This window comes from Ascaphus truei, chromosome 20 (genome assembly GCF_040206685.1).
Source record: "Ascaphus truei isolate aAscTru1 chromosome 20, aAscTru1.hap1, whole genome shotgun sequence".
Classification (NCBI taxonomy): Eukaryota; Metazoa; Chordata; class Amphibia; order Anura; family Ascaphidae; genus Ascaphus; species Ascaphus truei.
The window spans coordinates 27,918,939-27,942,990 of NC_134502.1; the positions used below are offsets into that span (position 1 = coordinate 27,918,939).

The 24,052-nt window shown below is 53.5% G+C and overlaps 1 protein-coding gene across 1 annotated transcript in view; it reads left to right on the forward strand.

Moving 5' to 3' along the window:
* Positions 1-24,052, forward strand: part of LOC142471056 (complement C3-like) — a 107,701-nt gene that overhangs the window by 50,536 nt on the left and 33,113 nt on the right. The window contains exons 13-26 of the mRNA XM_075577855.1: positions 580-792; positions 1,822-2,013; positions 3,830-3,991; positions 4,082-4,211; positions 7,547-7,615; positions 8,335-8,541; positions 10,415-10,571; positions 11,532-11,617; positions 12,114-12,253; positions 13,103-13,315; positions 13,772-13,838; positions 16,955-17,044; positions 18,957-19,160; positions 23,101-23,176. Of these exons, the coding sequence (XP_075433970.1) occupies positions 580-792; positions 1,822-2,013; positions 3,830-3,991; positions 4,082-4,211; positions 7,547-7,615; positions 8,335-8,541; positions 10,415-10,571; positions 11,532-11,617; positions 12,114-12,253; positions 13,103-13,315; positions 13,772-13,838; positions 16,955-17,044; positions 18,957-19,160; positions 23,101-23,176 (2,006 nt within the window). The remainder of the gene's footprint in view (positions 1-579; positions 793-1,821; positions 2,014-3,829; positions 3,992-4,081; positions 4,212-7,546; positions 7,616-8,334; positions 8,542-10,414; positions 10,572-11,531; positions 11,618-12,113; positions 12,254-13,102; positions 13,316-13,771; positions 13,839-16,954; positions 17,045-18,956; positions 19,161-23,100; positions 23,177-24,052) is intronic.

Below are 24,052 nucleotides of genomic sequence, written 5' to 3' on the forward strand. Positions count from 1 at the left end.
GGGAGGAGAGAGAGGAACGGGAACATTACATCCCGGGCAACGCCGGGTCTCTCAGCTAGTATTATATATTTATGGATAGATAAACATATATATATATACTAATATTATATATTTATGGATAGATAAATATATATATATACTAATATTATATATTTATGGATAGATAAACATATATATACTAATATTATATATTTAAATTGATATACAGGAGGGCCCCGGGTATACGGCGGTTTCCGTTCCAGGGGCGCGCCGTATAGTGAAAATCGCCGGAAAGCAGATCCGGCAATTTTCAGTGATTTCGCATGCGCAAATCGGCATTTTTTGCCGTTCCGCGCATGCGCGACCTATGGTCTGCGCGCGCAAACTACAGCATACGCGCGCAAACTACGGTCTGCGCATGCGTGCCGGGCGCACCCGCCCGTTCTGCACATGCGCGACTGAGGATCCAAGATGGCGGCCCCCTTCTCGGTGCCGCCGTATCGGCGGATCGCCGAGAAGCGGGGCCCTGCTGAATAGGGGAAGGCCCAGAGACACGTGATTATAACCAGAACCGTAAAATGTTCCCCTCGTCCGTTTCAGGTGCGGACAGAGGCCAGAAGTGTTCCCGAGCACCGGCAGGCGGCGGCCGACATCCTGGTGCAGGCGTACAGGCCGCAGGGCGCGTCGGGGAATTACTTGCACATTGGGGTCACCGCGGCCGAAGTCAAACCCGGAGATAACCTGAACGTGAACTTTTATATCAGCAACAAGGAGCCCGTCACCCAGAACCAGATCCAGCACTTCACCTACCTGGTAACAAGGACCTGACCCAACATCATATAAACCGGAACCAACCTCCCTTCTATATATATATATATCACCCTAACTCTGTGTCTCTATATCAGAACCTGGTAACCTGACTCTGTGCCCTGTGTGTGTCAGAACCTGACTCTGTGTCCTGTGTGTGTCAGAACCTGACTCTGTGTCCTGTGTGTGTCAGAACCTGACTCTGTGCCCTGTGTGTGTCAGAACCTGACTCTGTGTCCTGTGTGTATCAGAACCTGACTCTGTGTCCTGTGTGTGTCAGAACCTGACTCTGTGTCCTGTGTGTATCAGAACCTGACTCTGTGTCCTGTGTGTATCAGAACCTGACTCTGTGCCCTGTGTGTATCAGAACCTGACTCTGTGTCCTGTGTGTATCAGAACCTGACTCTGTGTCCTGTGTGTATCAGAACCTGACTCTGTGTCCTGTGTGTATCAGAACCTGACTCTGTGTCCTGTGTGTATCAGAACCCGACTCCGTGTCCTGTGTGTATCAGAACCTGACTCTGTGCCCTGTGTGTATCAGAACCTGACTCTGTGCCCTGTGTGTGTCAGAACCTGACTCTGTGTCCTGTGTGTATCAGAACCTGACTCTGTGTCCTGTGTGTATCAGAACCTGACTCTGTGCCCTGTGTGTATCAGAACCTGACTCTGTGTCCTGTGTGTATCAGAACCTGACTCTGTGTCCTGTGTGTATCAGAACCTGACTCTGTGTCCTGTGTGTATCAGAACCTGACTCTGTGCCCTGTGTGTATCAGAACCTGACTCTGTGTCCTGTGTGTATCAGAACCTGACTCTGTGCCCTGTGTGTATCAGAACCTGACCCTGTGTCCTGTGTGTATCAGAACCTGACTCTGTGTCCTGTGTGTGTCAGAACCTGACTCTGTGTCCTGTGTGTATCAGAACCTGACTCTGTGTCCTGTGTGTATCAGAACCTGACTCTGTGTCCTGTGTGTATCAGAACCTGACTCTGTGTCCTGTGTGTATCAGAACCTGACTCTGTGTCCTGTTCCCTCTCAGATCCTGAGCAGGGGGAGGATTCTGGATGTGGGCAGACAGGCCCGGCAGCAGGGACAGTCCCTGGTCACCATGTCACTGGTTATCACCGAGACCTTCATCCCGTCCTTCCGCATCGTGGCATATTACATGGCAGGGCGTGAGATTGTGTCCGACTCTGTCTGGGTGGACGTGACGGATTCCTGCATGGGGACGGTGAGAAGTCTCATTAATGGGGTGTCATCATTGGAGGAAATGGGATATTTAGAGGCCGGGAATGACTGGTTACCAGGTTTGTGGCATCTAGGTGGATATATGTTGGTCTCCATTTATACCTGGTTACTATAGTTCTAGGGCTAGAGAGAAGACATCCTTGAGAAGAACGCAAGAGTCGGGATGGTGCATAGCGAGAAACTAGGGCTGAGATGTAAGGAGGGGCAGAGGAGGGTATAGTGAGATATTAGGGTGAGATGTAAGGAGGGGCAGAGGAGGGTATAGTGAGATATTAGGGGGAGATGTAAGGAGGGGCAGAGGAGGGTATAGTGAGATATTAGGGTGAGATGTAAGGAGGGGCAGAGGAGGGTATAGTGAGATATTAGGGGGAGATGTAAGGAGGGGCAGAGGAGGGTATAGTGAGATATTAGGGTGAGATGTAAGGAGGGCAGAGGGGGTATAGTGAGATATTAGAGTGAGATGTAAGGAGGGGCAGAGGAGGGTATAGTGAGATATTAGGGTGAGATGTAAGGAGGGGCAGAGGAGGGTATAGTGCGATATTAGGGGGAGATGTAAGGAGGGGCAGAGGAGGGTATAGTGAGATATTAGGGTGAGATGTAAGGAGGGGCAGAGGAGGGTATAGTGAGATATTAGGGGGAGATGTAAGGAGGGGCAGAGGAGGGTATAGTGAGATATTAGGGGGAGATGTAAGGAGGGGCAGAGGAGGGTATAGTGAGATATTAGGGTGAGATGTAAGGAGGGGCAGAGGAGGGTATAGTGAGATATTAGGGGGAGATGTAAGGAGGGGCAGAGGAGGGTATAGTGAGATATTAGGGTGAGATGTAAGGAGGGCAGAGGGGGTATAGTGAGATATTAGAGTGAGATGTAAGGAGGGTATAGTGAGATATTAGGGTGAGATGTAAGGAGGGGCAGAGGAGGGTATAGTGAGATATTAGGGTGAGATGTAAGGAGGGCAGAGGGGGTATAGTGAGATATTAGAGTGAGATGTAAGGAGGGGCAGAGGAGGGTATAGTGAGATATTAGGGGAGATGTAAGGAGGGGCAGAGGAGGGTATAGTGAGATATTAGGGTGAGGTGTAAGGAGGGGCAGAGGAGGGTATAGTGAGATATTAGGGGAGATGTAAGGTTGGGCAGAGGAGGGTATAGTGAGATATTAGGGTGAGATGTAAGGAGGGGCAGAGGAGGGTATAGTGAGATATTAGGGTGAGATGTAAGGAGGGGCAGAGGAGGGTATAGTGAGATATTAGGGGGAGATGTAAGGAGGGGCAGAGGAGGGTATAGTGAGATATTAGGGGGAGATGTAAGGAGGGGCAGAGGAGGGTAAAGCTTTAAAAGTGAGGAGAAGAATTGAGTGTGAGATGCGGGATTTGATAAGAAGCCAGGAGAGGGATTTCAGGAGGGGAGGCGCTGAGACAGATTTAGGAAAGAGTAGAGTGATTCTGGCAGCAGCGTTTATATCTGGTTATAGTTGGGTATGTTGTGTCTCTATCTGGGTGGGTATATGTTGGGGTACGCTTATATCTGGTTATTATAGTTGGGTGTGTTGTATCTCTATCTGGGTGGGTATATGTTGGGGTACACTTATATCTGGTTACTATAGGTAGGTATGTTGTGTCTCTATCTGGGTGGGTATATATTGGTCTTTGTTTATATCTGGTTACTGTAGTTGGGTGTGTTGTGTCTCTATCTCGGTAGATGTGTGCTGGTTGATATGTAGTTTATGCAAAGGCCTCTGGGTAATACATGCAGTATGTTACAATATAACGAGGTCTTCTCCTCTTTGTCTTCTCGCCTTGCAGCTCAGATTATCCCAAGACCCCAGTTCACAAATCATTGACCCCACACCGGGGTCAGCCCTGCGCATGAAGGTCACCGGCAATCCGGGGGCAAAGGTCGGACTGGTGGCCGTCGACAAAGCGGTTTTTGTCCTGAACAAAAAGAATAGGATGTCCCAAGCCAAGGTGCGCAAATAACGGGTTACAGTAGGGACACAAACTTGTGTTAATACGCCCATGTCAAGGGATCCATTATCTGCTAATTGCTCTCCTCAGATATGGAGAGAGGTGGAGCAGAGTGACCTGGGTTGTACCCCTGGAGGGGGCAGTGACAGCGCCGGGGTATTTACAGATGCTGGACTTTCTGTGGAGACCAACATGGGTCTCAAGACCCCAACACGCTCAGGTTAGACCTGGGGGGGGGGGGGAGAGGGTGTTAGGAGAAAACTGGGGACTGTGAGGGTGAGGCGGAGACTGGGGAATGTGTGAGGAGGAGGAGGAGGAGAAGAAGACTGGAGTATGTGAGTGTGAGGAGGAGGAGGAGGAGACTGGGGAATGTGAGTGTGAAGAGGCAGAGACTAGGGAATGTGAGTGTGAGGAAACTGGGGGATGTGAGTGTGAGGAGACTGGGGAATGTGAGTGTGATGAAACTGGGGAATGTGAGTGTGAGGAGACTGGGGGATGTGAGTGTGAGGAGACTGGGGAATGTGAGTGTGATGAAACTGGGGAATGTGAGTGTGAGGAGACTGGGGGATGTGAGTGTGAGGAGACTGGGGATGTGAGTGTGAGGAGGCAGAAACTAGGGAATGTGATTGGAAGGAGACTGGGGAATGTGAGTGTGAAGAGGCAGAGACTAGGGAATGTGAGTGTGAGGAGACTGGGGAATGTGAGTGTGAGGAGACTGGGGGATGTGAGTGTGAGGAGACTGGGGAATGTGAGTGTGATGAGACTGGGGAATGTGAGTGTGAGGAGACTGGGGGATGTGATTGTGAGGAGACTGGGGAATGTGAGTGTGAGGAGACTGGGGGATGTGAGTGTGAGGAGGCAGAAACTAGGGAATGTGAGTTGAAGGAGACTGGGGAATGTGAGTGTGAGGAGACTGGGGAATGTGAGTGTGAGGAGGCAGAAACTAGGGAATGTGAGTGGATGGAGACTGGGGAATGTGAGTGTGAGGAGACTGGGGAATGTGAGTGTGAGGAGACTGGAAAGGGATGGTGAAAAAGGAGACCAGTGGTTTGAAGTTGGTTCGCTAAGGCAATGGGAGAAGCTGATTCAAAAATGGTCTTGACTATGAGATGTGTCCATGCAGATCTACTCTGGATGCTCGGGGAAGGGGAGGCTGGGTTGGGATGGGCCGATGCTGGGTTGGGATGCTTGGGGAAGGGGAGGCTGGGTTGGGATGGGCCGATGCTGGGATGGGATGCTCGGGGAAGGGGAGGCTGGGTTGGGATGGGCCGATGCTGGGTTGGGATGCTCGGGGAATTGGAGGCTGGGTTGGGATGGGACGATGCTGGGTTGGGATGCTCGGGAAGGGGAGGCTGTGTTGGGATGGGCCGATGCTGGGTTGGGATGGGCCGATGCTGGGTTGGGATGCTCGGGGAAGGGGAGGCTGGGTTGGGATGGGCCGATGCTGGGTTGGGATGCTCGGGAAGGGAAGGCTGGGTTGGGATGGACCGGTGCTGGGTTGAGATGCTCGGGGAAGGGGAGGCTGGGTTAGGATGGGCCGATGCTGGGTTGGGATGCTCGGGAAGGGGAGGCTGGGTTGGGATGGACCGATGCTGGGTTGGGATGGTCGGGAAGGGGAGGCTTGGTTAGGATGGGCCGATGCTGGGATGGGATGCTCGGGAAGGGGAGGCCGGGTTGGGATGGACCGATGCTGGGTTGGGATGGTTGGGGAAGGGGAGGCTGGGTTAGGATGGACCGATGCTGGGTTGGGATGGTCGGGGAAGGGGAGGCTGGGTTGGGATGGACAGATGCTGGGTTGGGATGCTCGGGGAAGGGGAGGCTGGGAAGGGATGGACCGATGCTGGGTTGGGATGCTCGGGGAAGGGAAGGCTGGGTTGGGATGGACCGATGCTGGGTTGGGATGCTCGGGAAGGGGATGCTGGGTTGGGATGGTCGGGGAAGGGGAGGCTGGGTTCAGATGGACCGATGCTGGGTTGGGATGCTCGGGGAAAGGGAGGCTGGGTTGGGATGGGCCGATGCTGGGTTGGGATGCTCGGGGAAGGAGAGGCTGGGTTGGGATGGACCGATGCTGGGTTGGGATGGACCGATGCTGGGTTGGGATGCTCGGGGAAGGGGAGGCTTGGTTCGTATGGACCGATGCTGGGTTGGGATGCTCGGGGAAAGGGAGGCTGGGTTGGGATGGGCCGATGCTGGGTTGGGATGCTCGGGGAAGGAGAGGCTGGGTTGGGATGGGCCGATGCTGGGTTGGGATGGGCCGATGCTTGGTTGGGATGCTCGGGGAAGGGGAGGCTGGGTTACGATGGACCGATGCTGGGATGGGATGCCCGGGGAAGGGGAGGCTGGGAAGGGATGGACAGATGCTTGGTTGGGATGGTCGTGGAAGGGGAGGCTGGGTTGGGATGGGCCGATGCTGGGATGGGATGGGCCGATGCTTGGTTGGGATGCTCGGGGAAGGAGAGGCTGGGTTGGGATGGGCCGATGCTGGGTTGGGATGGGGCGATGCTGGGTTGGGATGCTTGGGGAAGGGAAGGCTGGGTTAGGATGGACCGATGCTGGGTTGGGATGCTCGGGGAAGGGGAGGCTGGGAAGGGATAGACAGATGCTGGGTTGGGATGGTCGTGGAAGGGGAGGCTGGGTTGGGATGGACCGATACTGGGTTGGGATGCTCGGGGACGGGGAGGCTGGGTTGGGATGGACCGATGCTGGATTGGGATGGAGAGATGCTGGGTTGGGATGCTCGGGGAAATGGAGGCTGGGTTAGGATGGGCCGATGCTGGGTTGGGATGCTCGGGGAAGGGGAGGCTGTGAAGGGATGGACCGATGCTGGGTTGGGATGCTCGGGGAAGGGGAAGCTGGGTTGGGATGGACAGATGCTGGGTTGGGATAGACCGATGCTGGGTTGGGATGCTCGGGGAAGGGGAGGCTGGGAAGGGATGGACCGATGCTGGGTTGGGATGCTCAGGGAAGGGGAAGCTGGGTTGGGATGGACAGATGCTGGGTTGGGATGGACCGATGCTGGGTTGGGATGCTCGGGGAAGGGGAGGCTGGGTTCGGATGGACCGATGCTGGGTTGGGATGCTCGGGGATGGAGAGGCTGGGTTTGGATGGACAGATGTTGGGATGGACCGATGCTGGGTTGGGATGCTCGGGGAAGGGGAGGCTGGGTTTGGATGGACCAATGCTGGGTTGGGATGCTCGGGGAAGGGGAGGCTGGGTTGGGATGGACAGATGTTGGGATGGACCGATGCTTGGTTGGGATGCTCGGGGAAGGGGAGGCTGGGTTGGAATGCTCGGGAAGGGGAGGCTGGGAAGGGATGGACCGATGCTGGGTTGGGATGCTCGGGGAAGGGGAGGCTGGGTTAGGATGGACCGATGCTGGGTTGGGATGCTCGGGAAGGGGAGGCTGGGTTGGGATGGACCAAGGTTGCTCAGCGAGTGGAGGATAAGCCCGGAGATAGCCTTTTGTGGGGCAGATGGAGTGGATACCCGTGGCTGGCCAGGGTCAAGGGGGGAATGGGGTTACTTTTTTAGTGATCACCAAACATGTCTCTACAGAACCGCGCTGTACTCAAGTTCAGAGACTACGACGCGCTGCGCTCATCACCGGACCCAAGGCCGCTAAAGGTATTTTACAGCCCAGTGGTATCGGGATGTATCCGCCCCAGGGAAAGTGGCATTGCTGGATAGTAATTGCACCCCCCTCTCCTCCATGTTCTTCCCCAGCCCAGGGGTATCAGGATGTATCTTCCCAGGTGGAGGTGGGCATTGCTGGGTAGTAATTACCCCCCCATCTCCATGTTCTGCCCCTGCCCAGTGGTATCAGGATGTATCTGCCCCAGGGGGGGGGAACAGTGCTGGGTAGTAATTACACCCCCCTCTCCTCCATGTTCTGCCCCAGCCTAGGGGTATCAGGATGTATCTTCCCTGGTGGAGGTGGGCATTGCTGGGTAGTAATTACCCCCCCATCTCCATGTTCTGCCCCTGCCCAGTGGTATCAGGATGTATCTGCCCCAGGGGGGGGGAACAGTGCTGGGTAGTAATTACACCCCCCTCTCCTCCATGTTCTGCCCCAGCCTATGGGTATCAGGATGTATCTTCCCAGGTGGAGGTGGGCATTGCTGGGTAATAATTACCCCCCCATCTCCATGTTCTGCCCCTGCCCAGTGGTATCAGGATGTATCTGCCCCAGGGGGGGGGGGGAACAGTGCTGGGTAGTAATTACACCCCCCTCTCCTCCATGTTCTGCCCCATCCCAGGAGTATCAGGGTGTATCTGCCCAGGGGGACGTGGGCATTGCTGGGTAGTAATTACCACCCCCCCCTCTCCTCCATGTTCTGCCCCAGCCCAGGAGTATCAGGATTCTCGCCTGCGCCGGTGCTGTGAGGACGGGATGCAGGAGAATCCCATGGGATATTCCTGCCAAAGACGTGTTCGGTATGTGCTGGACGCCGGGGAGTGCGCGGCTGCCTTCCTGGAGTGCTGCAAATTCGTCCACGAGCCAGAGAAGTTCGTGAGAGGTCATAGGAGGAAGATCAAGCAGTTCTCTATGTGTGAGGACCAAGCGCGGGATCCATGTTCAGAGACGGACACGCTAACACTGGCATGGCACACGTGGATGTTCACACACTGACAAGACTCGCGTGCTCACACATTCACGCTCACACGTGGACACCCTCACAGGCGGACATGCACACAATGACACAAAAAGAGGGTCCGTGCACTCAATTTGGAAGCACTGCGTTCCGGATATGATCTTTTCCTCTCCCTCACCCCCTCTCTCTTTCCCTCCCCGTCTCTCTTTCCCTTGTCATGTAAGCCCCACCTGTGAGCACGTGACCTGCATAAGACACAAGGGTTAATACTCCGCTCGCAAGTGGTCCCACTCCATTCACCTCCGTAAAGGACCCACAAATGAGTAACATCTCTCCTAAATCCGTCCCTATATGTCACCTGTCATGAACAGCACACACGTGAGCACGTGACTTAGATATGCAACCAGGGTTAATACACATGGCTACTCTTGCCAACTCACCTTTAACCAGTCCCAGGTACCTCTGATGAGTTAATATTAACCCCTTACTCGATTGCAATCATATCTATACCCGTCCACCACCTGAGATATGCAAATAAAGATCAGATATACAATTCATATTTGTCAGGGTCCCAGGTCCCTGTTTATTATAGAAAAACCTATGCGCTTTAACACATACAAATCCGTTGTAGCAAACTGTGTCCAAAAACGTAAATACTCTCTCCAGAGCGAGCAACAGTTCATTCACAGCCCAGAGCATCACTTATTAAATGTTTTAATATATATACAGTGTGTGCTTAGATTATAGAAAAAAGGATTACAAGAACATACAATTACAAAAGATGCAGAACAGTTTCTCAAGATTAAAGGGATAAATGTAAACAGAAAACCCTATACATTAGATTACCCAAATGCCATAGGTCTTCTCCCAGAGAGGTCACTGGTGCAGAATTGAGACTCGCGTGTTTGGTCCAAACGCACCTCTGTTGAAATCTATCTTTCAATGATCTTTGCCAAGACTTAAATAAATGCTTTCCTCATGGGAAATACACAAGCCCGCCCCCGTCGTAGTTCAGCTGTGAGATTGACCGTTTTACGACAAAGTAAAAAAAAAACCTTTTACAAACGATATTTAAACTCCTTTCACTAATACTTACACCTGCGGCATGACTGTCTTACCCCTAAATCTGAGCGACAAATGAATATCTGCACCCCAGTACCTGTTAAACATACAGTGTGTGATGTCAGAACATGCCCCTCTGTGACACGATGACAGATGTGTAACTCTTACTATGCAGAGGCGAGGACATCACACGATGATCTCATTTTTAATAAAGTCCTCCAATGAGGGCATAACTGGTGGGTCACTCTCTCTCTGGAATGTACCCGTAATTATTCACAAACTTTCAGGCTGACAAAATAGTATCTGGTTAGCGTTTGCGACCCCCCTAAACCCCACATGTGTCACTTTTTTACTGGGCATTCCATGACAGACATTTCCCACTCCCCCACAAATTAAGTCCTCTTTGAAGATCCCAGACCTCGGAAAAGTCTTGACCTGTCGTAAACACAAAATATATCGTATTTTGTAACTAAAACTCCAATCACATTAACCCCTGAAGCACCAGCTGGATTAAAATACATAATATCTCATGATATTATCCCCCTCTCTCTCCCTCCCTATTTCCCCCGCCTCCCTATCTCCCCATCTCTCTATCCCCTCCCTATCTCTCCCCCCCTTATCTATCTCCCCCCCTTATCTCTCCCCTCTCTCTCTCTTCCCCCATCTCTCTTCTCCCATCTCTCTTTCCCCCCCCTTTCTCTGTTCTCCCCCCCTTCTCTCTCTTCCCCCCCCCCCCCTCTTTCTCTCTCTCTCTCTTTCCCTCCCTCAGTGAATCGTGTATCCGTCATGGGGAACGAGGGCTTGCTCGGGGGTCCCGAGGAAGACCCCGAGTACATGTCGATGAGTGACATCATGTCCCGCAGTTACTTTGCCGAGAGCTGGCTGTGGAAGATTGAAACACTTCCCACCTTAGCGGACAGAGCGGGGTAAATATATTACAGGGGGGTGGGGGGGGAGGTCATCCGGGCGGAGAAAGAGGGCTGGATATACACCCCACGCAGGGCCGGCTGGGAGTGTGGCGTTTCCCGGTGCAGAGTGAGTTATGGCTGGGGGAGCCTCATACCTCCTCCGGAGCCCGCATCTCCTCCCGCTGCAACGAGTCGCCTTGACAACGCGATGTGATGCTGTCACATGAAGCGCGGTGGCCTCTTGGCTGCCCTCGCGTCATGGGATGTTGCGCTGTCACGGCAATGTGTCGTTGTTGGTAGCGGGAGGAGATGCCGGCACGGACAGAGGCGAGCCCCTCCCCCCCCCCCCCCCCCCGCTCTCTCCCCCGACTGTCCCCATTTTAATTTGGGGTGGAGGGATGCAGTCACACCGATGGTACTGTTCCCTCATCTCTGTATTTGCCCCTCCTTCCTATGTTCTGTCTGTATCTGCCCCTTCCTTCCCTGTCTGTGACTGCCCCTCTTCCGCCTCTCTTCTGTCTGTATTTGCCCCTCCCTTCTATCTGTAACCGCCCCTTCCTTCCCTGTCTGTGACTGCCCCTCTTCCGCCTCTCTTCTGTCTGTATTTGCCCCTCCCTTCTATCTGTAACCGCCCCTTCCTTCCCTGTCTGTGACTGCCCCTCTTCCGCCTCTCTCCTGTCTGTATTTGCCCCTCCCTTCTATCTGTAACTGCCCCTTCCTCCCCTGTCTGTGACTGCCCCTCTTCCGCCTTTCTCCTCTCTGTATTTGCCCCTCCCTCCTATGTTCTGTCTGTATCTGCCCCTTCTTCCCCTGTCTGTGACTGCTCCTCTTCTGCCTCCCTCCTGTCTGTAACTGCCCTCGTTGCTCCTGCTTGTCTTATTGCCTCTTTTTCTACCCCTGAGACTTTCTCAGCAGTTGCCCCCATTATTTGCCCCTCTGCATGCACCCTCCCTGAGACCTTGCACTCCTCCTCCTCAGACTTTCATCCAAAGTGGTCTCCACCACCCTACCGGACTCAATCACCACCTGGGAATTCCTGGCTATCAGCTTGTCCCCTACTGCAGGTACCCCGGGGGGTGGTGGGGTGAGAGGGGGGGTAACAGGAGTTAGGTCTGTGGGGTGAATCACATTACTTCATATGAAAAGTTAGCCATGGGGAAGTTACCGGGGACAAATTCGGGGCAGGGGGACAACGCTTCATATATACAGTTACCCCTGTATCCCTGAGGGGGGGACACACAGGTGGCAGGCCAGAGGTTGGGGGGAGGTGACAGCTGTTAGATCTGGGGAGGTTTGGTGGACATTACTTCATATGAACAGGTACTCCCGGGCGGAGGGTGGTCATGGGGGGTAGATCTTGGGGGAGGGGCACATTTCTTCATATGAACGGGTACCCCTGGGAGGAGGGTGGTCACGTGGTTAGATCTTGGGGGAGGGGCACATTTCTTCATATGAACGGGTACCCCTGGGAGGAGGGTGGTCACAGGGGTAGATGTTGGCAGGATGGGGCAGCATTATCTCACGTGTACAGGCATAAGTACCTCTACGGCCCCTCCACAGGTATCTGCGTTGCTGACCCCTACGAGCTCTTGGTCAAGAAGCTTTTCTTCATCGACCTGCGCTTGCCATACTCGGTGGTGCGTAACGAGCAGGTGGAGATCCGAGCCGTCCTGTACAACTACGCCCCGCAAGATATCAAGGTACGGAGGAGAAGTGACAGGGGGTGCAGGCCCACGGGCATGTTATCCCAAAGGCTAGAGACTGGGGGAGACCTGCCCACCGGCAGAGGTCCCGTGCACACTGGCAGAGGTCCCATTGCACACCTGCAGAGGTCCCGTTGCACACCTGCAGAGGTCCCGTTGCACACCTGCAGAGGTCCCGTTGCACACCTGCAGAGGTCCCGTTGCACACCTGCAGAGGTCCCGTTGCACACCTGCAGAGGTCCCGTGCACACCTGCAGAGGTCACGTTGCACACCTGCAGAGGTCACATTACACACCTGCAGAGGTCACGTTGCACACCTGGAGAGGTCACGTTACACACCTGCAGAGGTCTCATTGTAGAGCTATAGAGGTCACATTACACACCTGTGAAGGTCTTACAAACGCCGTGTAGTTGGTTGATGTCTCAGTGACACTGTGTAGTGGGTTGACGTCTCAGTGACGCTGTGTGGTTGGTTGACGTCTCAGTGACGCTGTGTAGTGGGTTGATGTCTCAGTGACGCTGTATAGTTGGTTGATGTCTCAGTGACGCTGTATAGTTGGTTGATGTCTCAGTGACGCTGTGTAGTTGGTGATGTCTCAGTGACGCTGTGTAGTTGGTGATGTCTCAGTGACCCTGTGTAGTTGGTTGACGTCTCAGTGACGCTGTGTAGTTGGTTGACGTCTCAGTGATGCTGTGTAGTGGGTTGACGTCTCAGTGACGCTGTGTAGTTGGTTGACGTCTCAGTGACGCTGTGTAGTGGGTTGACGTCTCAGTGACGCTGTGTAGTGGGTTGATGTCTCAGTGACGCTGTGTAGTTGGTTGACGTCTCAGTGACTCTCTGTCCAGGTGCGCGTGGATCTGCTTTATAATGAGAAGATGTGCAGCTCCGCCCCGCGGGAGGGCAGTTTCCGGCAGGAGGTGACCCTGGAGAAGGGCGCCACCCTTGTACTACCCTTCGTCATCGTGCCGCTGGTGGTCGGGGAGGTGCTGGTGGAAGTGAAGGCTTCAGTGTCCAATCTGGCTTTCTCCGATGGAGTGAAGAAGAAGCTGAAGGTCGTGGTAAGTGAAACAAGGTTATAGAGTCCACATCCCATCCTTACGTGGGATGCCTACCGCTTAATACAGCCCCCACTCATTACCACGACACTGTATGTCGTTACTGCAAAGAGTATTCATGGGTTTCAATGAAGATAAGGCACATTCATGGCACCTGTGTCAGATCCTGGCAAATAAGATATAATACAACCCCCCCCCCCCCATGCATTAAGTCCCCCCCTACAGCAGGGAGCAGGGGTGTGGGTGGGAGAGAGGCTCTTCCCATATATACCTTATTATGTATTTTACCCAGAATCCTCCACTGCTGGATAACATGGTTGGCACACTTTGCATTGGTCGTATTAATGTTCCTATATATATAGTAGTACATTTGGACAATGAATGTATTTTGTGAGTGGCACGAAACCTCAGGACTCGCAGGCAATGTGCAACTCACTCCCTGACTCCATTTTGTCACAGCCAGAGGGAATAAAGATCCATAAAAACATCCAGAGCCTTATCCTGGACCCGAAACGTTATGAGTCAGGTACGTTCACTATGTGCCCCAGTGTGCGTGCGCGGTCACCGTGCAAAGGCTCTGTTCTCTGTCCTGCCACTCTGACTCTGTATCTCTGCCACTCTGCCTCTGTATCTCTGCCACTCTGCCTCTGTATCTCTGCCACTCTGTATCTCTGCCACTCTGCCTCTGTATCTCTCACACTCTGCCTCTGTATCTCTCCCACTGTATCTCTCCCACTCTGTATCTCTGCCACTCTGCCTCTGTATCTCTCCCACTCTGCCACTGTATCTCTCCCACTCTGTATCTCTGCCACTCTGCCTCTGTATCTCTCACACTCTGCCTCTGTATCTCTCCCACTCTGCCTCTGTATCTCTCCCACTCTGCCTCTGTATCTCTCCCACTCTGCCTCTGTATCTCTCCCACTCTGCCTCTGTATCTCTCCCACTCTGCCACTGTATCTCTCCCACTCTGCCTCTGTATCTCTGCCACTCTGTATCTCTGCCACTCTGTATCTCTGCCACTCTGTATCTCTGCCACTCTGTATCTCTGCCACTCTGTATCTCTGCCACTCTGTATCTCTGCCACTCTGTATCTCTGCCACTCTGTATCTCTGCCACTCTGTATCTCTGCCACTCTGTATCTCTGCCACTCTGCCACTCTGCCTCTGTATCTCTGTCATTCTGCCTCTGTATCTCTCCCACTCTGCCTCTGTATCTCTCCCACTCTGTATCTCTGCCACTCTGTATCTCTGCCACTCTGTATCTCTGCCACTCTGCCACTCTGCCTCTGTATCTCTCCCACTCTGCCTCTGTATCTCTCCCACTCTGCCTCTGTATCTCTCCCACTCTGCCTCTGTATCTCTCCCACTCTGCCTCTGTATCTCTCCCACTCTGCCTCTGTATCTCTCCCACTCTGCCTCTGTATCTCTCCCACTCTGCCTCTGTATCTCTCCCACTCTGACACTGTATCTCTGCCACTCTGACACTGTATCTCTCCCACTCTGACACTGTATCTCTCCCACTCTGCCTCTGTATCTCTCCCACTCTGCCTCTGTATCTCTCCCACTCTGCCTCTGTATCTCTCCCACTCTGCCTCTGTATCTCTCCCACTCTGCCTCTGTATCTCTCCCACTCTGCCTCTGTATCTCTCCCACTCTGCCTCTGTATCTCTCCCACTCTGCCTCTGTATCTCTCCCACTCTGCCTCTGTATCTCTCCCACTCTGCCTCTGTATCTCTCCCACTCTGCCTCTGTATCTCTCCCACTCTGCCTCTGTATCTCTCCCACTCTGCCACTCTGTATCTCTGCCACTCTGCCTCTGTATCTCTCCCACTCTGTATCTCTCCCACTCTGCCTCTGTATCTCTCCCACTCTGCCTCTGTATCTCTCCCACTCTGCCTCTGTATCTCTCCCACTCTGACTCTGTATCTCTCCCACTCTGCCTCTGTATCTCTCCCACTCTGCCTCTGTATCTCTCCCACTCTGACTCTGTATCTCTCCCACTCTGACTCTGTATCTCTCCCACTCTGCCTTTGTATCTCTGCCACTCTGACACTGTATCTCTCCCACTCTGCCTCTGTATCTCTCCCACTCTGACTCTGTATCTCTCCCACTCTGACTCTGTATCTCTCCCACTCTGACTCTGTATCTCTCCCACTCTGACTCTGTATCTCTCCCACTCTGACTCTGTATCTCTCCCACTCTGACACTGTATCTCTCCCACTCTGCCTCTGTATCTCTCCCACTCTGTATCTCTGCCACTCTGCCTCTGTATCTCTCCCACTCTGCCTCTGTATCTCTCCCACTCTGCCTCTGTATCTCTCCCACTCTGCCTCTGTATCTCTCCCACTCTGCCTCTGTATCTCTCCCACTCTGCCTCTGTATCTCTCCCACTCTGCCTCTGTATCTCTCCCACTCTGCCTCTGTATCTCTCCCACTCTGCCTCTGTATCTCTCCCACTCTGCCTCTGTATCTCTCCCACTCTGCCTCTGTATCTCTCCCACTCTGCCTCTGTATCTCTCCCACTCTGCCTCTGTATCTCTCCCACTCTGCCACTGTATCTCTGCCACTCTGCCTCTGTATCTCTCCCACTCTGCCTCTGTATCTCTCCCACTCTGCCTCTGTATCTCTCCCACTCTGCCTCTGTATCTCTGCCACTCTGCCTCTGTATCTCTCCCACTCTGCCTCTGTATCTCTCCCACTCTGCCTCTGTATCTCTCCCACTCTGCCTCTGTATCTCTCCCACTCTGCCTCTGTATCTCTCCCACTCTGCCTCTGTATCTCTCCCACTCTGCCTCTGTATCTCTCCCACTCTGCCTCTGTATATCTCCCACTCTGACACTGTATCTCTGCCACTCTGCCTCTGTATCTCTCCCACTCTGCCTCTGTATCTCTCCCACTCTGCCTCTGTATCTCTCCCACTCTGCCTCTGTATCTCTCCCACTCTGCCTCTGTATCTCTCCCACTCTGCCTCTGTATCTCTCCCACTCTGTAACTGTGCCACTCTGCCACTCTGGCTCTGCAACCGCCCTCTCTGTGCTCTGCACCCCTTCTCTCTGTGCTCTGCACCTCCTCTCTCTGTACACTGCACCCCCTCTCTCTGTGCACTGCACCCCCTCTCTGTACTGTGCTCTGTACCCCCTCTCGCGGTGCTCGGCACCCCCTCTCTCTGCGCTCTGCGCCCCTTCTCTCTGCACTCTGCACCCCCTCTCTCTGCACCCCCTCTTTCTGTGCTCTGCACCTCCTCTCTCTGTGCACTGCACCCCCTCTCTCTGTGCTCTGCACTCCCTCTCTCTGTGCTCTGCACTCCCTCTCTCTGCGCTCTGCACTCCCTCTCTCTGTGCTCTGCACTCCCTCTCTCTGCGCTCTGCACCTCCTCTCTGCGCTCTGCACTCCCTCTCTCTGTGCTCTGCACTCCCTCTCTCTGTGCTCTGCACTCCCTCTCTCTGCGCTCTGCACCAACTCTCTCTGCCCTCTGCACCCCCTCTCTCTGCGCTCTGCACCCCCCTCTCTGCGCTCTGCACTCCCCTCTCTGCGCTCTGCACTCCCCTCTCTGTGCTCTGCACCCCCTCTCTGTGCTCTGCACCCCCTCTCCTGTGTATACCCCCCATGTAATTAGGCTTTATTTCACTCTTATCTTTTGCAGTGCCCGGAGTTCAAATAATATATATTGATCCAGTTTCTCTAAAGGACGTAGTTCCTAACAGTGACCCTGTGACCTATATCAGTGTGAAGGGTAAGAGGTCACTCCTGCCTTACACTTCTGTGTGTCTCTATGCCCCCCTCCCCCCGCAGGGTGACACAGACAAAGGGAGCTATGAGTCTGTCCCTCCCCCCGCAGGGTGACACAGTGACACAGACAGAAGGGAGCTATGAGCCTGTCCCTCCCCCCGCAGGGTGACACAGTGACACAGACAGAAGGGAGCTATGAGTCTGTCCCTCCCCCCGCAGGGTGACACAGTGACACAGACAGAAGGGAGCTATGAGTCTGTCCCTCCCCCCGCAGGGTGACAAAGTGACACAGACAGAAGGGAGCTATGAGCCTGTCCCTCCCCCCGCAGGGTGACACAGTGACACAGACAGAAGGGAGCTATGAGCCTGTCCCTCCCCCCGCAGGGTGACACAGTACACACAGACAGTAGGGAGCTATGAATCTGTCCCTCCCCCCGCAGGGTGACAAAGTGACACAGACAGAAGGGAGCTATGAGCCTGTCCCTCCCCCCGCAGGGTGACACAGTGACACAGACAGAAGGGAGCTATGAGTCTGTCCCTCCCCCCGCAGGGTGACACAGACGGAAGGGAGCTATGAGTCTGTCCCTCCCCCCCGCAGGGTGACATTGTGACACAGACAGAAGGGAGCTATGAGTCTGTCCCTCCCCCCGCAGGGTGACACAGACAGAAGGGAGCCATGTGTCTGTCCCTCCCCCCGCAGGGTGACACAATGACACAGACAGAAGGGAGCTATGAGTCTGTCCCTCCCCCCGCATGGTGACACAGTGACACAGACAGAAGGGAGCTATGAGTCTGTCCCTCCCCCCGCAGGGTGACATAGACAGAAGGGAGCTATGAGCCTGTCCCTCCCCCCGCAGGGTGACACAGTGACACAGACAGAAGGGAGCTATAAGTCTGTCCCTCCCCCCGCAGGGTGACACAGACAGAAGGGAGCTATGAGCCTGTCCCTCCCCCCGCAGGGTGACACACTGACACAGACAGAAGGGAGCTATGAGTCTGTCCCTCCCCCCGCAGGGTGACACAGACAGAAGGGAGCTATGAGACTGTCCCTCCCCCCGCATGGTGACACAGTGACACAGACAGAAGGGAGCTATGAGTCTATCCCTCCCCCCGCAGGGTGACACAGTGACACAAACAGAAGGGAGCTATGAGTCTATCCCTCCCCCCGCAGGGTGACACAATGACACAAACAGAAAGGAGCTATGAGTCTGCCCCTCCCCCCGCAGGGTGACAGTGACACAGACTGAAGGGAGCTATGAGTCTGTCCCTCCCCCCGCAGGGTGACACAGTGACACAGACAGAAGGGAGCTATGAGCCTGTCCCTCCCCCGCAGGGTGACACAGACAGATGGGAGCTATGAGACTGTCCCTCCCCCCGCAGAGTGACACAGTGACACAGACAGAAGGGAGCTATGAGTCTTTCCCTCCCCCCGCAGAGTGACACAGTGACACAGACAGAAGGGAGCTATGAGTCTGTCCCTCCCCCCGCAGAGTGACACAGTGACACAGACAGAAGGGAGCTATGAGCCTGTCCCTCCCCCCCCAGGGTGACACAGTGACACAGACAGAAGGGAGCTATGAGTCTGTCCCCCCCCCCCCTGCAGGGTGACACAGTGACACAGACAGAGGGAAGCTATGAGCCTGTCCCTCCCCCCGCAGGGTGACACAGACAGAAGGGAGCTATGAGTCTGTCCCTCCCCCCGCAGAGTGACACAGTGACACAGACAGATGGGAGCTATGAGTCTGTCCCCCCCCCCACCCGCAGAGTGACACAGTGACACAGACAGATGGGAGCTATGAGTCTGTCCCCCCCCCCCCCACAGGGTGACACAGTGACACAGACAGATGGGAGCTATTTATCCCCCATACATAATGATGAAGCTGTATCCTTTACGATGAAGTGGGTCTTACTCTTAGGGGACCTTCTTGGGGAGACTCTGGATAATTCCATCGATGGCTCCAACCTGAATCACCTGATCATGGTGCCAACTGGCTGCGGAGAGCAGAACATGATCACCATGACCCCCGGTGTGATCGCCACACATTACCTGGACACCACCGGCCAGTGGGATCGAGTGGGAGTGCAGCGCAGAGAGGAGGCCATCAAGAACATCAAGCAGGGTGAGTGCGCATGGAGAAGGCCATCAAGAACATCAAGCAGGGTGAGTGCGCAGGGAGAAGGCCATTAAGAACATTAGGAAGGGTGAGTGTGCAGGGAGCTGGCCATTAAGAACATCAGGTAGGGTACATGTACAGGGAGCAGGCCATTAAGAACATCAGGAAGGGTAAGTGTATAGGGAGCAGGCCATTAAGAACACCGGGAAGGGTAAGTGTATAGGGAGCAGGCCATTAAGAACATCAGGAAGGGTAAGTGTATAGGGAGCAGGCCATTAAGACATCAGGAAGGGTAAGTGTACAGGGATCAGACCATTAAGAACATCGGGAAGGGTAAGTGTACTAGGGAGCAGGCCATTAAGAACATCAGGAAGGGTACGTGTACAGGGATCAGACCATTAAGAACATCGGAAGGGTAAGTGTCTATAGGGAGCAGGCCATTAAGAACATCAGGAAGGGTACGTGTACAGGGTTCAGACCATTAAGAACACTCGGAAGGGTAAGTGTATAGGGAGCAGGCCATTAAGAACATCAGGAAGGGTACGTGTACAGGGATCAGACCATTAAGAACATCGGGAAGGGTAAGTGTATAGGGAGCAGGCCATTAAGAACATCAGAAGGGTAGGTGTACAGGGAGCAGGCCATTAAGAACACGAGAAGGGTCAAGTGTATAGGGAGCAGGCCATTAAGAACATCAGGAAGGTAAGTGTATAGGGAGCAGGCCATTAAGAACATCGGGAAGGGTAAGTGTATAGGGAGCAGGCCATTAAGAACATCAGAAGGGTAAGTGTACAGGGTTCAGACCATTAAGAACATCAGGAAGGGTAAGTGTATAGGGAGCAGGCCATTAAGAACATCAGGAAGGGTAAGTGTATAGGGAGCAGGCCATTAAGAACATCAGGAAGGGTAAGTGTACAGGGATCAGACCATTAAGAACATCGGGAAGGGTAAGTGTATAGGGAGCAGGCCATTAAGAACATCAGGAAGGGTAAGTGTACAGGGATCAGACCCATTAAGAACATCGGGAAGGGTAAGTGTATAGGGAGCAGGCCATTAAGAACATCAGGAAGGGTACGTGTACAGGGTTCAGACCATTAAGAACATCGGGAAGGGTAAGTGTATAGGGAGCAGGCCATTAAGAACATCAGGAAGGGTACGTGTACAGGGATCAGACCATTAAGAACATCGGGAAGGGTAAGTGTATAGGGAGCAGGCATTAAGAACATCAGGAAGGGTAAGTGTACAGGAGCAGGCCATTAAGAACACCGAGAAGGGCAAGTGTATAGGGAGCAGGCCATTAAGAACATCAGGAAGGGTAAGTGTATAGGGAGCAGGCCATTAAGAACATCAGGAAGGGTAAGTGTACAGGGTTCAGACCATTAAGACATCGGGAAGGGTAAGTGTATAGGGAGCAGGCCATTATAGAACATCAGGCTGGATGAGTCTGCTTAGAGCAGGTCATTAAGAACATTAGGAAGGGTGAATGTGCAGGGAGCAGGCCATTAAGAACATTAGGAAGGGTGAATGTGCAGGGAGCAGGCCATTAGAACATCAGGCAGGATGAGTGTGCAGGGAGCAGGCCATTAGAACATCAGGCATGGTAAGTGTGCAGGGAGCAGGCCATTAAGAATATCAGGCAGGGTGCGTGTGTAAGGAGAAGGCCATTAAGAACATCAGGCTGGATGAGCCTGCCGAGAGCAGGTCATTAAGAACATTAGGAAGGGTAAGTGTGCAGTAAGCAGGCCATTAGAACATCAGCAGGATGCGTGTGCAGGGAGCAGGCCATTAGAACATCAGGCAGGGTGAGTGTGCAGGGAGAAGGCCATTAAGAACATCAGCAGGATGAGTGTGCAGGGAGCAGCCATTAGAACATCAGGCATGGTAAGTGTGCAGGGAGCAGGCCATTAGAACATCAGGCATGGTAAGTGTGCAGGGAGCAGGCCATTAGAATATCAGGCAGGGTGCGTGTGTAAGGAGAAGGCCATTAAGAACATAAGGCAGGGTAAGTGTGCAGGTAGAAGTTCGTTAAGAACATCAGGCAGGGTGAGTGTGCAGGGAGCAGGCCATGTAGAACATCAGGCAGGGTGAGTGTGCAGGGAGCAGGCCATTAGAACATCAGCAGGGTGAGTGTGCAGGGAGAAGGCCATTAAGAACATCAGGCAGGATGAGTGTGCAGGAGCAGGACATTAGACATCAGGCAGGGTGAGTGTGCAGGAGAAGGCCATTAAGAACATCAGGCAGGATGAGTGTGCAGGGAGCAGGCCATAAGAACATCAGGCATGGTAAGTGTGCAGGGAGCAGGCCATTAGAACATCAGGCATGGTAAGTGTGCAGGGAGCCGGCCATTAGAACATCAGGCAGGGTGCGTAATGTAAGGAGAAGGCCATTAGAACATCAGGCAGGTGAGTGTGCAGGTAGAAGTTCGTTAAGAACATCAGGCAGGGTGAGTGTGCAGGGAGCAGGCCATTAGAACATCAGGCAGGGTGAGTGTGCAGGGAGCAGGACATTAAGAATATTAAGCAGGTGAGTGCTTAAGCAGGGGGAGGCAGGTTATTAGGAACACCAGGCAGGGTGAGTGTGCAGGAGCAGACCATTAGAACATCAGGCAGGGTAAGTGTGCAGGTAGAAGGCCATTAAGAACATCAGGCAGGATGAGTGTGCAGGGAGCAGGCCATTAGAACATCAGGCAGGGTGAGTGTGCAGGGAGCAGGCCATTAGAACATCAGGCAGGGTGAGTGTGTAAGGAGATAGCCATTAAGAACATCAGCAGGGTGAGTGTGCAGGGAGCAGGCCATTAAGAACATCAGGCATGGTGAGTGTGCAGGAGCAGGCCATTAGAACATCAGGCAGGGTGAGTGTGTAAGAGAAGGCCATAAGAACATCAGGCATGGTAAGTGTGCAGGGAGCAGGCCATTAGAACATCAGGCAGGGTGAGTGTGTAAGGAGAAGCCATTAAGAACATCAGGCAGGGTAAGTGTGCAGGTAGAAGGCCATTAAGAACATCAGGCATGGTAAGTGTGCAGGGAGCAGGCCATTAGAACATCAGGCAGGGTGAGTGTGTAAGGAGATAGCCATTAAGAACATCAGGCATGGTGAGTGTGCAGGGAGCAGGCCATTAGAACATCAGGCAGGGTGAGTGTGCAGGGAGCAGGCCATTAGAACATCAGGCAGGGTGAGTGTGTAAGGAGATAGCCATTAAGAACATCAGGCAGGGTGAGTGTGCAGGGAGCAGGCCATTAAGAACATCAGGCATGGTGAGTGTGCAGGGAGAAGGCCATTAGAACATCAGGCAACTCCCCAACTCCTCCTACTGACTCTCCCCAAGGTGCAAGCTGGGACAGAGACGCAGAATGTGACACATCTCATTATAATCTGTGCCCCATGTAACTCCCCCCAACTTCTCCTACTGACTCTCCCCAAGGTGCAAGCTGGAGCAGAGACGCAGAATGTGATACATCTCATTATAATCTGTGCCCCATGTAACTCCCCCAACTTCTCCTACTGACTCTCCCCAAGGTGCAAGCTGGGGCAGAGACGCAGAATGTGATACATCTCATTATAATCTGTGCACCATGTAACTCCCCCCAACTCCTCCTACTGACTCCCCAAGGTGCAAGCTGGGACAGAGACGCAGAATGTGATACATCTCATTATAATCTGTGCACCATGTAACTCCCCCCAACTCCTCCTACTGACTCCCCAAGGTGCAAGCTGGGACAGAGACGCAGAATGTGATACATCTCATTATAATCTGTGCACCCTGTAACTCCCCCAACTCCTCCTACTGACTCTCCCAAGGTGCAAATCAATGGTCTGCATGGTGTCGGAGGGGTCTTATGGGAGACGCCGGCTTAGTACATATTCCAATGTTCTCTCCCCGCTGTGTGTGTTACACACACGCACATCGCGGTTCCCACGCTTAGTCTGCGTGCTGCTGTGTTTGCAGGCTATGTTCAGCAGTTGGTGTATCGGAAAGCGGACAACTCGTATGCGGCGTTCACTAACCGTCCGGCCAGCACATGGTGAGAGGACAGAACGGGGATGAGGGGGGGGAATAGTTATATAGTCATTTGTTGTATGTACACATTTAACTCGCTTCTCTCTATCACCCATCTCTCCCTCCTGCACTCTTCTTTTCTCTCGCTGTCTATTTACCTCTCTCTCAATCCATCTCTCTTCCTTTTCCATCTCTCTCTCTCTCCTCTCAACTTTTCCTTCTTTCTTCTCACCTCGTATCTCCTCTCCTTTTCTCTCTCTTCTCTCTTTCGCTTCTCCCCTCTCCCTCCATTTTTCGTCTTTGCTCCTCTTTCCCTCCTCTCTCCCTCTCTCCCTCCTCTGTCTCTCTTTCTCCCCTCTGTGTCTCTCCTCATCTCTCCCTTTCTCACATTTTCATCACTCTCTCTCTCTCCCTTTCTCCCCTCTCCATCTCTCTTCGCCCAATCTCTGTCTCTCCTCTCTGTCTCTCCTCTGCCTCTCTCTATCTCCTCTCTCGTGTTTCCTCATCGTTCTCTTTCTCCCTCTCTTCGTCTCTTCTCTCTCCCTTTCCCTCCTCCCCATTTTTCCTCAGCTATATTTCCCCCCCCCCTCTCCTCATCTCTCTCCTCTCCATCTCTCCTCTTCCTGCCTCTTTCTCCCGTGTCTCTCTTCTCTCCCCCCCATGTCTCCTCATCTCTCTCTTTCTCCCCTCATCTTTCTCCTCCCTCACTTTTCTACCTCTCTTTCTCCCTTCTCATCACCTGTCACCTCTCCATCTCTTTCTCTCCCTCTCCTCGTCTCACCTCTCCATCTTTCTCCCCTCCATCGATCTTTCTCCCTCTCCATGTCTTCTCCTCTCTCATCTTTGTCTCTCTTTCTCCCCTCTCGTAACCTGTAACCTCTCTCTTTTTCTCTCCTTTCCT